This window comes from Atractosteus spatula, chromosome 8 (genome assembly GCF_055471065.1).
Source record: "Atractosteus spatula isolate fAtrSpa1 chromosome 8, fAtrSpa1.hap1, whole genome shotgun sequence".
Taxonomy (NCBI): domain Eukaryota; kingdom Metazoa; phylum Chordata; class Actinopteri; order Semionotiformes; family Lepisosteidae; genus Atractosteus; species Atractosteus spatula.
Window position 1 is genome coordinate 27699561 of NC_142713.1, and position 16372 is coordinate 27715932.

Sequence of the window (16372 nt, forward strand, 5' to 3'; positions counted from 1 at the left end):
TAATCTTACCAGTTATAGACATTGAAAAATCTTTAAAATGATCTCTTACTTGATTAGCTTTATTTGCGACTCTGTCTGAATTTACTGTATGAATAAACTCCACTGTGCTTAATTACTGCCCTTTCTCTCCCTTCTTGCTCCATGCAGGTTATTAACTTTTACACAGAAAACTGTAAAGAACACACCTCAATCAAAGTTTCTCAGACAGAGCAGAACAGAGAACATTTTAGCATAGAACACAATAAGGGGAACTCATAGTCTTCAAGTATTCACAATCCTCAAAAGCACTAACAAACGTAACTACTGTACATGAATCAGCAGCGAAACAAAGTGCGCCAAGCAGGAAGTACTGTATGTGGAAGGGTACAAAGAGGGGGCACTTCTTTACACATAGGGGTGTGGAGGTGTGGAACAAGTTACACAACCTTGTTGTTAAAACCAATACCCTGACTTCTTTTAAGAAATAGTTGAGCGGGATCCTTTTATCAGTTAGCTACTAGCAACCAAGCAAACCATATGGGCTGAATGGCGTCCTCTCCTTTGTAACCCTTCTTATGTTTACAGACGTCTCACAAACATCTGATATGATGTATGAACTTTCCATAATCTAACTTGCATAGTCTGTAGTTTTAAAACAAGTAACAAGAGCAATATCTCAACATTAATGAGAGAATATTTATGTGTTATAAATTAGTGTATTCTTCAAGGTTTTCTACTGCCGCCAACAACTGATGAGCCAGCCTCTTTTTGTACTTTCCGGCATCAACGTTTGTTTATAATACATTTGATTTTCTATTTAAATTACACTTCAAGATGGTACTCATATTTAAGTAGATTCCAAACAAAGCACTCAAATTACACACAGAATTCATGATGAGTCCCAAAGAAATCTGGGGCATTTTGCATCTCCACTAGAGCTGTGTTGCATGAGATTCACACAGAGCTTAGCTCTTTCCTGAAGAGTTGATTTTTTTAGCAGACGCTATTGAAATCTACTACGTCATTCAGACGAGACAAAATGTAATATCACTAGGACAGGTTTTTGAAGTCTTGGGCTCTTTGCTAAACAGGAATGTCAGTCTAATTTAAAAAAAATAAAAATCAGTTACAAGGATATGAAGTGATTGGGAAAATAGCCTCAACATACATACACAAAAAGAAAAAAAAAGTATGGTTTCCCTTCCTTTTGCTGTTGTGGTATGACTTGGTTCCAACAAGGTACTCCGCCTTGTGCCCATTGTATCCCAGGATAGGCTCCAGGTCATCCTGACCCTGAATTGGATAAGCAGTTATTGAAAGTGTTGTGATATGATGAAAAAGCCTGTTAACCAACAGTTTGCTGCTGTTCTCTCTCTGAACTGGCGGAGACTGGCAAATATGAGGTGTCTTGACATGGTAAAGGTCATTTACACAGGCTACAGCCAAGCTAGGAGTTAAGCCTGACATAGCCTGGCGCGCACTCATTTGTTTTTAGCTTTGTACAGTACCTAACCACCTATACTTATAAGGATGTTATCATCTTGTCATTGCATTGATGATTCATGTACCCTGCTGCGAGAGCAAGCATAAAAATTATTTATGTGAGCTTAATGATAGTGTATTGTTTACACAATGTTTTTTTGCAGTGCAATAGACACTACCTTGCTTTTGTTTGTTTTTGTATTTGTTTTCAGTGAAACTTTAAGGAGCAGAAACATTAAGTCCAAAGGAGTAATATATGGACAAACTGTAGGAAGATCAAGGTGAAACAAAACTACAATCAAATCAAAATGTGAAAATTCACACAAAACTCTAATTACACAGCTAGGTATAAAACAGTATGGACGTTTTCACAATGCTTTGAAAATCGTGTTAAAACAAGGTAGCCAAAGCGATTTGGTCTACTAAGATTCAAACTTCCAGTTAAAGAAACGGCAGTCTTTCAAAGGATTTGAAACAGAACTGATCGATACAAGCAATTATTTTCTGCATTCTGCAAAGATTCATTGTTAAGTTTTCATCAGGCTATGAAATTGTAAGCCTTTTGAGGGAAGTGAATGAGGAATAAAAAGGCAATTTTGTCTTCTGGTGGAATGATGTGTCTGAAATCCATCTCTGACACCACTCACTCAAATAAGTCCCTGAAGTCAAACAAAAGATTAAAAAGCATGCTGTTTTTTTTTCCTTCAAAGAGCTGAAGCAGTGGTTTGGGACTCTTCCAGTTCCTTCCTGTGTAGGAACTGGTTTCATTAGGAGGAAGAATGTTTTGCAATGGACTGGAGAGACAAATGAATTCCGCATCATTAATTTGTGAATAGAACAGGCTTTCATCAGTCTTACATTGGTTAATTCATTATCGAACAAAATCACACATTCATGTGTCAGGAGCACTACCAGTAAATGCTAAAATAACATGTTTATTACTTTTTTCTGAATAAAGTCTCTGTAATTTGCAAAAGTGGGAGCAACACAATGTTTTCAAATGAGTCATGATTCCCTTTCACCAGTCCGTTCCTTATACAAGCACTGTATAAAACTTTTTGGTAATAACTAGAGGCGGGCATGAGACTCAATGGCTTCAACAGTCCAACAGTCACAAACGTTTCTGTGCCTTACTGCTATATTGCTATGGTGCAATGTTAATGTGTACTGGTGAATTATGACAAGAAACAAATGATTCCTTATAGGTGTTCAGGTGTCTTTTGGAGCTTCTTAAGAGATGTTCAGTCAGTCTCAGATGAGGTGTACCTTGTTTTGTAGATTGTAAAAGTTAAAGAGACACATGGGATCAAAACAAAAGAGCACGGTAACTATATTTTATAATTTAAAAGGCAAGCCTCCTCCACCTGATTTTTTAACAGGAAAACAGATATGCTTATCCAAGGTCAACTGAAAATGCTCGCCCTGAAGGACAAAACTATTACCACTTGAAAGTCAACTCTGATTCACTCTCAGCATGTTTTACTGGAGTTGATCATTGTAACGTCAGTTAAACAGGAAACTTAGAAACAAAAGTATTCTGTGAAACATCGAAATGGACCTATTGTGACACCTGGGACATGTGCACACTCCTTGTAATAAGTCACAGTTTACGAGCTCTGTATAATGTGGAAGTAAAAAAACAAGCACTTCCATTAAACAGGAGCGTGTTTCGAAACAAAAAATGCCACATCCATTATCACTACTATTAATGGTTATATTAGAAATAATGTTGACGCACTGTAACAATTTAACACCTAAAGTTAACTGTGCTAACTGATGAATGGCTTTCTATAATTAAGGGGTAAAGTTAAGGAAGAATCAGTGCAGAAATGTTTTATTTGCTTCTACCCAGGAATGAAAGGAGAAAACTAACACATACAGTACACAACAGATTTCCTATTTTGGCTACTTGGCAAGACTTCTTATTAACCTAATTTATTCCGGACATGAATGCGGTATTCAAATTAATATTTGAAATGGAAGTCAGGAAGTAGGCTAAGACATTAATGTTTAAAACATGATTGGAGTAACGAAGCTAAAAAAAAGTAAATATTAGAAAGGTCAAAATCTGGAACTAAACCCTTTACTTTGTTTTCGACTTCTGAGAGTGGAGATCTAGTCTTAATCGGGGTACTCTAAAGGTTTTGTGTCAAGAAAATACTGTAATTATACTGTAAGTCAGTCAGTATTTTTTTATGTAGTATTTTGGATTTTTGCATGAGGAATTTGGACTTACAGCATTCTATGAACAAAGGTCCAGAGGAGAATTTAAGGGTGTAGCTTATTGTTGACATAGACAAAAACTGCAAAATGTAAATCATTCACAAAAATGTTCAAGTCACTAATACAAAAAGTGTCATGTAAAAATAAGCAAAGCTTTATATAATCTAGTGAAAGAGATAAAAAAGAAAAAAGGAATAAAAAGGACATATCTTAGTTTAAGGAAGTGTTAGATGATTCAGGAATGACAGTACAATAGCAAGTAAAATTAGACAATCAAAAAACTAACAAAATCAGTTTATGACTATGAGAACTTAAGTGGAAAGTGATAAAAATACAGATACAGTAGACACATTAAATACACTCTTATGTTGTGTTTGTGGATTACATCCACTATCAAATGAGAATATACAGTGTTATTGTAGTATTGTGTATTGAAATGGAAAATGTTCAGTGTATATTCAGAAATGTATCAATAAGAATATAGGTTAGATTTAAAATCAAATAAAAACCTTGCTGCTAAAAGTCTAAACCCAGTCATTCTACATTTTAATTTTTGCTCTAGTACTGGGAATAATCTCTCAGCCTGTGTCAAACTTCGCAAGTCAGTCAGTAATAATTTCTATCTTAAAACTCACATTTATGCTCTGGCATATAATTCTGTTTAACTTCCTGTATTAATTTGCATTAATTTGCTGTATTAAAGACATAACTCTTGTTTTTTAAGAAGCACCTTGTGATGAGGCATCATGAAATGGACTACATAAAATACATATTATTATAACTGATCTCAATCAAAAACATAAAAGATGTGTGCTCTGGCTGATTGAAACCTACTTTGCTATTAAGAAAAGCTGACCATAAGTATACAAAAATCTCCTGTGTCTAGCAAAATCATTTACACATTTACCCATCTTTTTTTTACTTACTGTATCTCTTTTTACAAAGGAGTATGCTGAAATGTAACCATCAAATGACATTAAAGAAACATTTTTTAGAACATGAATATGTAGTGGATGCCTTTTATAAAGCCTCTTAACACATAGGAAAAATGCATTAATATATAACTATCAGTTAAAAGCAGTGGGACATTTACTGGATGGTTAACTGTTGACACAAGTTTTGCTGAACCTATAATTTTTCTCATTGACAGAAGGCAACAGGAGCCATAGGGCTGTGAAAATATGGCCTAGTTCCTGTTGTTTCTGAATCTGCACAGTCGAGTTTCCAAAGGATCGTTCAGGGAGGATCTGACTGGCCATCGCAAAAGATCCGCTTTGCTTCAGACCTCAGACCTCTTCACTATTTAACCATTTGCTTTGCATGAATTTCAGGAATCCCTACTATTTCCTTTGGAAATCCTACGGATTTTACTCAACGGTCTGAGGTGGAAAAGAGTTAAAGCTTTTCTTCCTGAACGTTTTGCTCCACTGCACTGTCATTTATTAAGATATCCAAATAGGGTCATAACATTTTACAAACCGCATATGTGTTGAATAATGAAGACCTGTATATCAAAGATACTGGGATTTAATTAACTGGATGATAAAGCTACTGTATGTATGCAAAAAGAAGCATTAATGCAAAATCTTATTTACTACTGACAAGTTATCGATTGGCCTGTACTTATTTTTATTGCCTGCAGACTGTTTTGTTCTTCGTTCTTGGCATGTGGCAGCTCTTGCTTAAAGAAAAGCAATAAATCTGAAATCAAACCTTAAACCACATTAGTTGATTTCTATTAAGCTTATTATTAATATTTAGATGATTTTGAAAATGCTGTGTGGTACACTAGAAAATCAAATCCTCTGGGTATAACAGCTTGTTTTGTGCATCTGCATCTATGCCAACGTTATACAATACCCTGGTTAAAGTTTGTAGCATTATTTTATAGTTTTTCATATACAGAGAGTGATATGTATAGGAAATACAGCATGTATATATTCAGAACATGGGACACTGATACATTCCACCAAAACAAAGTACCAGAAAATTGTTCCTAATCAGTTACAATACATCTGTACACCATTTTCCCCAAAATAACTTATCAAAGTATCCTTTTGTCTTTGCTTAAAATTATAAACTGCTTGACAAACTACAAAGCAACCACAGCTGCTAATTAATACTACCTTTGGTATTCCGTGTATAATACTTTGGGTCATTTAAAAGGTCACTGAATATTTTTTGAGTGAAATTATAATTCAGTTACAGTACATACTGAAAATACATATAATATTATATACTGTAGTTGCATAACTGAAACATTGCCTCTAACAGGAACACCTTCTATTTTTAAATATTTTTACAGTCATAGCAGTCACAGATGGTCTTTGAAACCAGCGCCACTGTTACAACTCTTTACAACACTAATTTCAGTTCTGAGAAAAGAACCTCATCTTTTTTCTTGAAATCTTGAAAGTGTTTTTTTTTCCCCAATCACGATCAGAATGGAAACCAACAATTGTTCGACTGCGCTAAAGTTTTTCAAAGTTCACTTTTTACTTGTAATGCCTGTGTTCCTTTTCTATAGCCTATTTAGGCCACATGAAAGCATGAGGTTGTTAATTACTTTTGTCCAGCCTATAGGAAAATTAGTTTATCTTCCACATCAAAGCAAATTAGGCAGGCCGTGGCTGATTAGAATGCAACAGTAAAATCACCATACTTTCTATTCAGCCCCCTTTTCTGTAAGAAATAGGGCCTGTGTCAAATATGTAGGTATTTCCCACGGCGGCTCCACACTTTGTTTCCAACAGACGCTGCCGCAAGGACAATGGTTCTTATACAGCCACCAAAGTTCTTTAGTTCAGCCATTGTGCGCGAAAAGGACTGCTAACCTCTCAGCTAACATTTGATGAAACATCTAGATTTACATATTTCCCTAATTGCATTTTTTGAATGCAAGCAAGTTTTATCTGACCAAAGTTAAATGCCTCCTTTATTCTGTCACCAGGGGCCAAGCAGGCTGATCCACAGCGACCAGATGAAAGATGCTGTAAAGAAGGAAAAAGCCCTTGCAGGGACCAGTTTATTACCATCTCAGCCTCACTGGAATATTTACCAAGGTGATGGGGGTGAGAAGGGCTACTGAGCCACAGATTTGTCACCTCTGTCGTTCATGCTTTAATGTGCCAATTCCCTCTTCTAATTAATTTCTTGTTTAGACATTTCGGAGCACAAAGGGCAATTTAATTCTCTATGTGACCTTTGACAGGTTTCTGTTTGAATGTAAAGAGTTAAAATAATTTTGTGTTTTGGGCTTTATAAGCCCGTGACTTAAGATGTTCCTACAAACGATGTTTGGGTAAACCAGCGATTCTTATTGGTTGCCGTGTTTTAATCCAGTTATAATGTTGATATCACTATCTGTATATGAAATTCTGCATAGTACTTTGACACAAATATCAACATTTGATCAAATAAATGTAGGATTTTCTAGAAACAACAATTTAGATATATAAAGTGCCAGAGCAACATATCCATTCAAATTACAATCTTCTAAATATTTCAATTCTAAAATCTTTTCAAAATGTAATGGATCGCACCGACTAAATAGAACCAATTATTAAAGACATTGTGAGTCTGCATGAAATGCCCTAACTTGGTACAGTACCACAGTAAATATCTCCATTATGTGTATCAAATACTAATCATTTGATATATCATTATCAAACGTCTCATCGTTATGGTGTGGATGAGGTTTCCTTAATGATACTGTCATTTCCTTGACATTAGGATTGAGTCAGATCTTGTTATTGCATTTTCCCTCATTCCTCAAAAATGGACTCTAAGCTTTATTCTACACTGCATACACCTATGATCTTAGTTATTACGCATTTCAAAGGAAGGGCTTTCCAAGTCATTTAAATTCTCAGCTAAATGATCTGAATAGTTACATCGAAGCAAGCAATTGATGAAGACATCTATAAAATCGCTGAAGAAATTTTAACGTCTTAAACGTTCCCCATAAAAATGAAAATTGGGATTGGACTACCATTATTTACAATCAATTATGACATATTATCAGGAAAGCATAGCTTTCTTTAAAGCACTGAATTGCAGCTGCCCATTTGAAAATGAAATGGTTGCCTTCTCTCACTTTAGTGGGCAATACAAAACATCTATTGAGCCCTCCCTTTATGAACGCTGCCAAAGCCCAGCTGACTTTTAACAAACCAATCGAGTGGAATGACAATGAAGCTGCAGCATTTCATGCCGTTTCTCTAAGCCTTCCTTGTAAGACCTAAGCTGTTAATTAGACATTCGTGAACGCCACCCTGCCAGCTTTCTTTTCACTAATTATGCATTGAAGCTCCGACAACAAAATAAATCTAATAAAAAGACAAAAAAATCTTGTTTGTCACACTGCTGTTTAGCAGGGCCAATGTATGCATGAAGTCTAAATGTCCCCAATCTGTGGTAACAGAGCAAAGTGCGACAAGCCCTCCCCAAAAATATTTTATCCTGTGTGCTAAAAGGTTTTCCAAAATTGTTTTTTTCAAGGTCTTTCCAGAAGATTGGTGACTAATGAGGGCACACATACAGTACAACGCGTTTGCCAAATTACCCCCAATATTTTCGCCACTGTGTTTTATCAAAAAAGAAAGAATACCAAAACCAAGCCAAAAAGCCAAAATGTGCAAGTCTTAAATCTAGGCAAGTTAGGTTCATAACAAATTTTGAAATATAATGACGCTGAAGTTTGAACTGTGAGGAAATCAAGAAATACATGTGATTGTTAAAGAGCCATTTAATATATAATTAGAACTTGTCTGAAACTGTTTGCTATCTGCTGGTAAAGATTCATAGACACGGATTCAATAAAATGGTTTTATCTAATGATAAAAAAGAGTGAAAGGAAAAAAATGTCACAGTTATAGAGGCCAGCTGCATGAAGGCATTACCTTTAATCTCCAGTCAAACTTAAAAGCTCAAAATAAAGTCGTGAAGTTTGGACTGCTGGGAATTAGTCAAGCTTGCCGGCTTTCCCAGCAAGAGGTTTTGCTGTTGGATGTACAAATCATGCCAGAATCCATTAATCCTGCCAAAGGAAGGCAGAAAGAAGCTCCGATTGTTGCTTCAGTGTTAATTAATTGAATAGACTTCTAAGACAACCCGCAGAGACTTCAAAACTGTAAAACAAATGAAGTCACTCTCTCTACTGCTCAGAGCCATTAAGTAAATACTGTTAATGGATTTGGTAGGACAGCTAGTGGAAAGAACAAAGTCACCTGCAATCTTTCAAGTTTACTTTCTAAGACAACTTAAAGAAGACAAGGAAGAGCCCAGGTGGATAGCTCTTAAAGGCATCAAGCCTCTGAAATCATGGAAATACGTATCATGCCATAAGTATCCAGAAACAATGAATGATGGTGCCTTTTAGTTATTTAAATGGGATTAAAAAACAAGTTAAACTACTCTGAATTTTACTTCTTTCCTCCTGGGGTTCCCTTAACCTTGTAGGAAGTGTTCTTGATTTTGAAATTAGTGACAGTAACAAGTTGCGAAATCCATTAATATTTTGCTTTTTTCCCATGAAGGGGGGAGAAGCAGAATACAAGACTTCAAATGAATTAGAAAACACCGGAATTTCATTTAGAAATCACCAGCCCACTCAGATTTGTTAATTTCAGCTGCTGGAATGACTAATGTGTTTCTGATATACAGTGCATTTATCACTATGTGCACTTGTCACCACAGTTCAGTTTGTCTTCAGTTTGGAAGTGAGAAAGTCTTGTATCAACAAGACATTGACATCTGATACTATGGGACAGAAAGAGTAAGGGAACAAAGAGTTTCATCAATGTTGTCATGCAAACTCCGAATTTCATGGTTGGAAAAAATGTCAGGAACTCTACAAGTCCATATACCAGAATAACACAAACCCCCTGTAACAAACATATACAGTTGAGTCCAAATAAGGTGATAAGACTGCAGTCAAAATTCATTTACAGTTTATAATGCAGAAAACAAGCTATGGAATAGCAGAAAATTGAATGGTTCAGCATCATCACTCAATAAGCAGAAACTAAGCACTCTGCTTATTGCTTATTGGTGCTTTAACCAAATGTTAAGCATAATAATATGTTTTTAATAATAATAAGTAAGTATCTCTGTTTTGATAACTTATAATGTAGTTTATGGTGGTGGGCCCCTTGCACTGACGTTACAGGGGCTCCAAATATCTAGTTCACACAACTGAAGTACCAACAACAGTAGCATTATACTGTATAGTCATTACATTATATACTGTAGTTTCCTTCATGGCAGAAATATGGCAAAGTGCTGCACATCATAATAAATGTCAAACAAGATTACATAAAGCACAATGAAAAATGAGATCCAATTAAAAGACAAAATACAATCTAATCTAGGCTCCAAAACAGGATTCAGATATGGATAAATTTCAAGATACCCTGCTTCTATGATACCGACCTTTGTCAAGAATACACTTAGAAACCTCAGCAACCAAAACACAACAACAATCGGTCTTAAAAAACATAAAAAATAAGACAAGAATTAGATGGATCAAAGTCTATATTGCACATACTGCAACTTTGAAAAGCTAAACTAACTTTAAATAAATCACTAAAATTTTTCAACTGAGAGATTGATCTAATCTGCAACCCATCAATAACTATGTCTTTGTTTTTTCAATAATCACCTCTATAATATATTTTTTCCCCAAAATCTGGATCTCCAATAATTTTTATACATTTTAAAACACCCACTCACTTTGGAAGTTTCAACTGTGTGCTTTTCATGTCACAGCCTGCAGCTATAAACCCTGTGGCCACACACAGGGAAGAATGAGGCCCTGTGTGCAGACTTGCGACCCACTTATCTTCAAGTCACCCACAGACAGCACACCGGCAAACTGGGGCTTCAGCACTGATTGGAAGGGTGTTGAGTTTCTCAGGACAGGACTGAGTGCCTAAAAAACACTTGGGAGTCCAAGAGCCAAGAGACTGATGGTCAGCTACTCCCATCCTGCATGAATGGCTCTCAGCCAGCTGTGCTTCATCAGCCGGGGAACCCCTGTCACAGGAGGTTAGTGATATGATACAGGGTCGAACCCATCAGGACCAAAGAGATTGTCACCTTTGGAAAAGAGACATCTCACAAGGTGAACTCTGTTAAAGCATTACTAGCTTTATTATTAACATACTGTAGTATAACATAGGGTCTTTCTCACACCTGAAGAAGGCTCCACGGCTGAAACGTTAAGTTTTCTTTTTTCTCTTTTCAGCATGGAATAAACCTTACTTGTTCCGTAACAGTATATAATGAATATATTCAAAAAATAAATTAAAATAATTTAGTTATAAATTGTATTCTGATATAAGAGTAATACAAAGAACTTACCTACTGTCCTTCAGTTTATTTTTAACTATGATAAAACTGGGGTCAGGCTGATCCTTTATTTGGGAAATCCAATGTTCACATGATACAGTATGTGTATTAAAGAGCTTTCTTTTTAATTATCACTCTCGCGTCTTGTCTGTTTTCTCCTATTGCGTAAACACAAAACTAAAAAGTAAACACCAGTACTGTATGTTAACTGGTACTGTTTTTCACACAATCTAGCTGGAACTACTGCAATCCAACAGTAAAGAAAAATCTCTCTACCTAAACTGAAACAAAATCACTCAAAACACGTAGTATTCTTGGAAGTATTCTAATATTCTCTGGGAGTAGAAGACAAGTTTGGAAATTAATTGAATTAATGTAATCGAATTACTGGTCTACCAACACCACTTCAACAGCAACTTGATTTTCCTTAGAGGTCTTCCAACACATTTCTGATGTGGCCCTGCCGTAACCTCAGAAATCTGATGAGATCGGACTATAGGGTGCTAATGCTGCTGTAAAAATGAACAAGAATCTTCAAAATGGACTTCAAGCTGGAAGCTGTATAAGATGGGCTCCAAACCTTCAAGACCTGACTGTTATTGACTCTTGTGATCTTAGTAATGCTTTATAGTGATGTTGATGTCAGGTCTTCTGACAAACCACATAACAGTTCTTTCATTTTCATATATACGGTGCTCATCATACTCTACCATAACATTTCTGATTAGGTGTAGGGTACCTTAGAGCTTCACAACAACATCAAATGAATTTGATATTTAATACTGCTATATGTTGCAATGGACTGGCGTCCAGTATAGGTTGTACCCTGCCATGTGACTTTTCCTTGTCAGAACAGGCTCCGGCTCTCTTGAAAGCCTGAATTGGAAGAAGTGGTTAGAAGATGGATTATAATTAATAATATTTTTTTCAACTACCACAATACAGAAAAAGTAATCAAAAATTAATTCTCCCCAGCCAATATATGTTCACATCTACCAGTGAAGGTACTGATTTGCACTTTTCTTTTTTTTGAAAACAGCTAAAAAAGCCACAATTTTCAGTTGTGAAGTTTGTAATTCTGAAGCACAACTCAGTTGTCTCTGGATCCATATACAGTACTGTACCTCTGGTCATTACATCTTTTATGCTGTGCATATAATGAAATATTTTTACTTCTTTGATAATAATCCTGCATTTGCCAAAGGCAGTTTGCTTTGTTGGCAGATGGGCTAAGACACGTATCCTTTTTCTTTGTCTCAGAATTGTGAAAATACTGTTTTTCCTCCCTGACAACATAAGACACTCCCTACATCAGAACAAACAAGGAGTGCTGATTTGAGATGAAACCTCGCTAAAATAACAGTCTGCTGTGCTTTCTGCCAATTAAAAACTACTTACCTCTATCCCTCTTTTTAAAGAATGCAAAGGAATTCACGCGCCTAATAGCTGAAAAACTGAATTTGTCAAAGGGGAAAAATATAAAGACTGCTGAATTGCATTTTTTCATATCTCCCAAGTTAAAAAAAACAACAAAATATTGGATGCAAATGTGAAATGTTTGTGATGAAACATTAACATTCTTTATCACATTCAGGTAAATACAGTACCAATTAAAAATCTCATGTGACAAGAAATAAGAAAAAGCACATTTGCACTACAAGAAAAACTACCGCTTACTAAGTCCAGTCTAGAAGTGACATGAATGGGACTAAACATGAAGCAGACACAGTTTTGAACCAATGATCACAGCTGGCTTCCAAAGTTCTCTGTTCAATTCATGCACGCGTTCTCTGTTGGATGCTGACTGATTTGGGCAAAGCAATTGTCCTCCGTTTGCCGAATAATGAGCCAGATTGTACATGTCCTGGACCTACGATCTCTTTCTATAGTGGCTCCACACACGGGGCCTTATGGTTTCACTGTCAATCTGTCTGTCAAACAGACAGAGGAAACTTTGTACAAAACATCAATTACCATATTAATTTTATTAATGTCCATTCTTATGAGAAACAGCTAATATGAATAAGACTAGATGACATTGAAAAAAAACTGCAGTTTTCTGTTTACAACCTTGTGACTAAAAACATCAAAGAAACCTACCGGTTGTGAAGTTTGACTCAATCTGAGAGACAACACTGTTTTAAAAGTGATTATAAATGGCATCTGTAAATTGAAAAGCTTGTGCTTTATTGCATTATTTTTTATTTTTCTAACATTGTATTTCAGTAAAGATTAAAGCGGTATTGCTGCTAATGGAGGTATGTATGTCAAAAACTCTTTTTGAAAGAACAACAAAGAAATTATAATTCTATGTAAAATAGTAAAAACTAATAAATTAAGAGTTAATTGGTCTATAATTTAATCGTTTGTGCGCAATAGTACATTTTAAACTTATGCTAACTTTCTAAGGAAGAATTGTTATTCTTTTGTAAAAAATATATTAAAATATTTCAGTGTTTTATGGAAAGATGATACAGGGTAAACATTAGACCACTGTTTCACATCTTTCTGTCAACTAAACCACATGTACAGTAGAAATATTTTATTTCTGCTCTCAGTTTGCACACGCTGCCTGAAAATTGAGCTTCTCATAAATATAACACAGTTTTCATCAAGAGCTCCAGTCCACTCAAAATAATCATGTTTGACAGATTGTTTGCTTTTGATGATCACTTTATATTTTGTTTACTCGAAAACGTAATGGAAAGGTTAACTGCATTGATGAGACCCCCGTGTATTCCACTGTTAGAAACGAAGAGAACAGACTACAACGACAGTAAACTGTACACCACTGAATAAACGAACAAAGGAGATTCTTGGACATCTCCTAAAACCCCTTATCAGTGCTATAATGGCAAACCCTATTTTCAAACTCATTTTAATGGCTCTATTTTTTTTTTATTCACAGCACTGTTTCTAATTGAACTTTGAGAATAACATTAAGGATCATATTACATACTAGAAATCTGAAGTTATCTAAAACACCCAATTCATTCCTTATCAGCACTGTAATTCTGAAAGTCAGCACCTGTGGCTTGCCCTGCGTCAGTATGGATTAAATTACAATGAACAAATCCATTGATGGATTTAAACAAAGTCCAATATAATTGACAGATTATCTTTATATACATATATAAATCATTAGAAACAATGGCACTATATTAGTCTGCAATCATTTTTATTAAGTATTTTCTGATTTTTCTGGTTGCTTTAAATGCACACACATTTAAATCCACACATGTGCAATGATTAGCTAAAATTCAACACTCTGAAACCAGACAGTGCATTGCACAGTATGGTACACCATTGACTTTCGTCTAATTTCACAGACATTTTATTTATCCAAAACATTTTACACATTAAGCGCTTCAAGCAGCTGATGACACATGTCTCAACACTTTCCAAAAGTTGTTCTTCCACCCTGCACAAACATATGTCTTTCAAACTGGTACCTTGCTTCTCTTGTACTGAATATTAAGGACGAGGGTGAGGGATTTAATCCTGTGAGTGTTTCATAAGAAATCCCAAGGATGTGGCTATTTAAAAGTGGGTTAAACTTTGTTACTCTTGTGCTAGCTGGTTTATCTATTGCCAAGTTTAGCTTCTGGAGCAATCAACCTTTCTATTTTTGGTTTGTTGCTAAATTTTTATGCACCGTGTTGAATTTCCCCAGATGAAAGGAATGATACTGTGAACTGAGTAGTACAGTATTTAGCCAAGTGTTTGTTTATTGACTCTACACTGTATCTACTTTGGTAGTAAATGTTTGTATTGAGATTCAAAACACTGCTTTTTCCTATGTTTAATTCAACAAAGAAAAAAATAAAAAATGAAAGTTATTCCCTTTTTTTTTTCAAAACAAGGCTACTTATGAAAAACTGTCACTGCTTAACTGCATTGTTCTCAATATCCTCTCACCCATCTCACCAGCAAATAAATCCTTACAGTTTCAGCAGTAGCCCACAGCACTCAGGATTTTTGGAGTTTTTGATCTCTAAATCAAAGTTATGATTATTTTAAAAATCACAATAGGAAATTACATAGGAAACACGCATTTATGCACATTTCCTATGACCAAGTCATTTCCTATTGCAATACTACATATGTAATATATTACTGTACAATATTTCTTTCACTTAAACGTTAGAATAGACTGCATTTGCTACAACAAATACTATTATGAAGTAAAGCCAAAAGTTGTATTGTTTTTAATTCGCCCTAATTCAGTCAGAAATTCAGCTCTCTGCACTTAAAACTATTAAGAAAATCTGTATACTTTTAAAGAATTGGTCTTCATAATTCACACCAAACTGCGGTTTCTTCTTGAAACTATGATATTATATGACCTGCTCGCTGTTAACCTGTAACGATATCAATCATTGCCGCATTCTCTTATTTCAGTGGAATCATGACATATTTACGCTAAAACATGATACTAAAATACATTCAATTGCAACATGGATTGTGATCTTCTGCAATTACATGACATTTGAGCCACTTGTTCTTGTTCCCTTAAAAGAAACTAAGAAAACGTATGATTAAATAAATAATAATAATTATAAGTCTTATCAATGCCCGTGATTTGCTAATTGATACGGACTATAACTAAAGAACTATAAAATACAATAAATAAAATATAGAAGGTACAATAATTACGGTCAAATGGATTTTTTGATCCATTTGCTGATCATCAAGCGATTTTAAATAAGCAATAAAACTTTTTAGGAACTTGAAAAAGACTTGCTGAATTCCGACACACGGCATAGACACAGTTCTCTCAAGGCAGAAAGGGAGACGATTTTCGGAGAGCGCCATGTGCATTACTCAGTCAAACTTACAGGTACGAAGTGAAGACGCTAAGGTTAGCCGGTAGAGCCGTGAGCCCGAGGTCCGAGCAGTCGACCCGCAGTAGCATGCCATCCTCCTCGCAGTGACAACGGGACGGGCAGTCGCTGTGTCGAGCCCCGGTCTGCGCTGTCCCTCCACAATCTGCCACCAACAGCAGCAGCTTTACAATGACCAGAACTGTGCAAGGATGCAACATCTCTGCAGTTTTTGAGAACTGTCAAGTATCCTCTCCGCCAACCTGACTAAGCTAGCGCGTCTCTTTAAATGTCCTCGGTACAACCGTGCAAATCTTAGTATTTGGAAGCAGTCATTCCTGCGGAAAACCTGGGCAGCTAGGGCAGTGTCTCTTGTGACTATGTGTGTAAAATTCCAAGTCTCACAGCTTTAAACAGTCTTGCCTGAACACCGCTCTTGGTGACGTCACTCACTGCCATTCAAAACCCATCCAAGTTGTGTGTTAGGGGAGAAAGAGCGCGCTGATCAGTTGCAA

The 16372-nt window shown here is 35.7% G+C and overlaps 1 protein-coding gene across 1 annotated transcript in view; it reads right to left on the minus strand.

The window, feature by feature from the left end:
- Window positions 1-16078, minus strand: part of LOC148829342 (leucine-rich repeat-containing G protein-coupled receptor 5-like) — a 98474-nt gene extending 82396 nt beyond the window's left edge. Inside the window, exon 1 of the mRNA XM_088924143.1 lies at window positions 15873-16078. Within this exon, the coding sequence (XP_088780269.1) occupies window positions 15873-16078 (206 nt within the window). The remainder of the gene's footprint in view (window positions 1-15872) is intronic.
- Window positions 16079-16372: the final 294 nt, after the last annotated feature.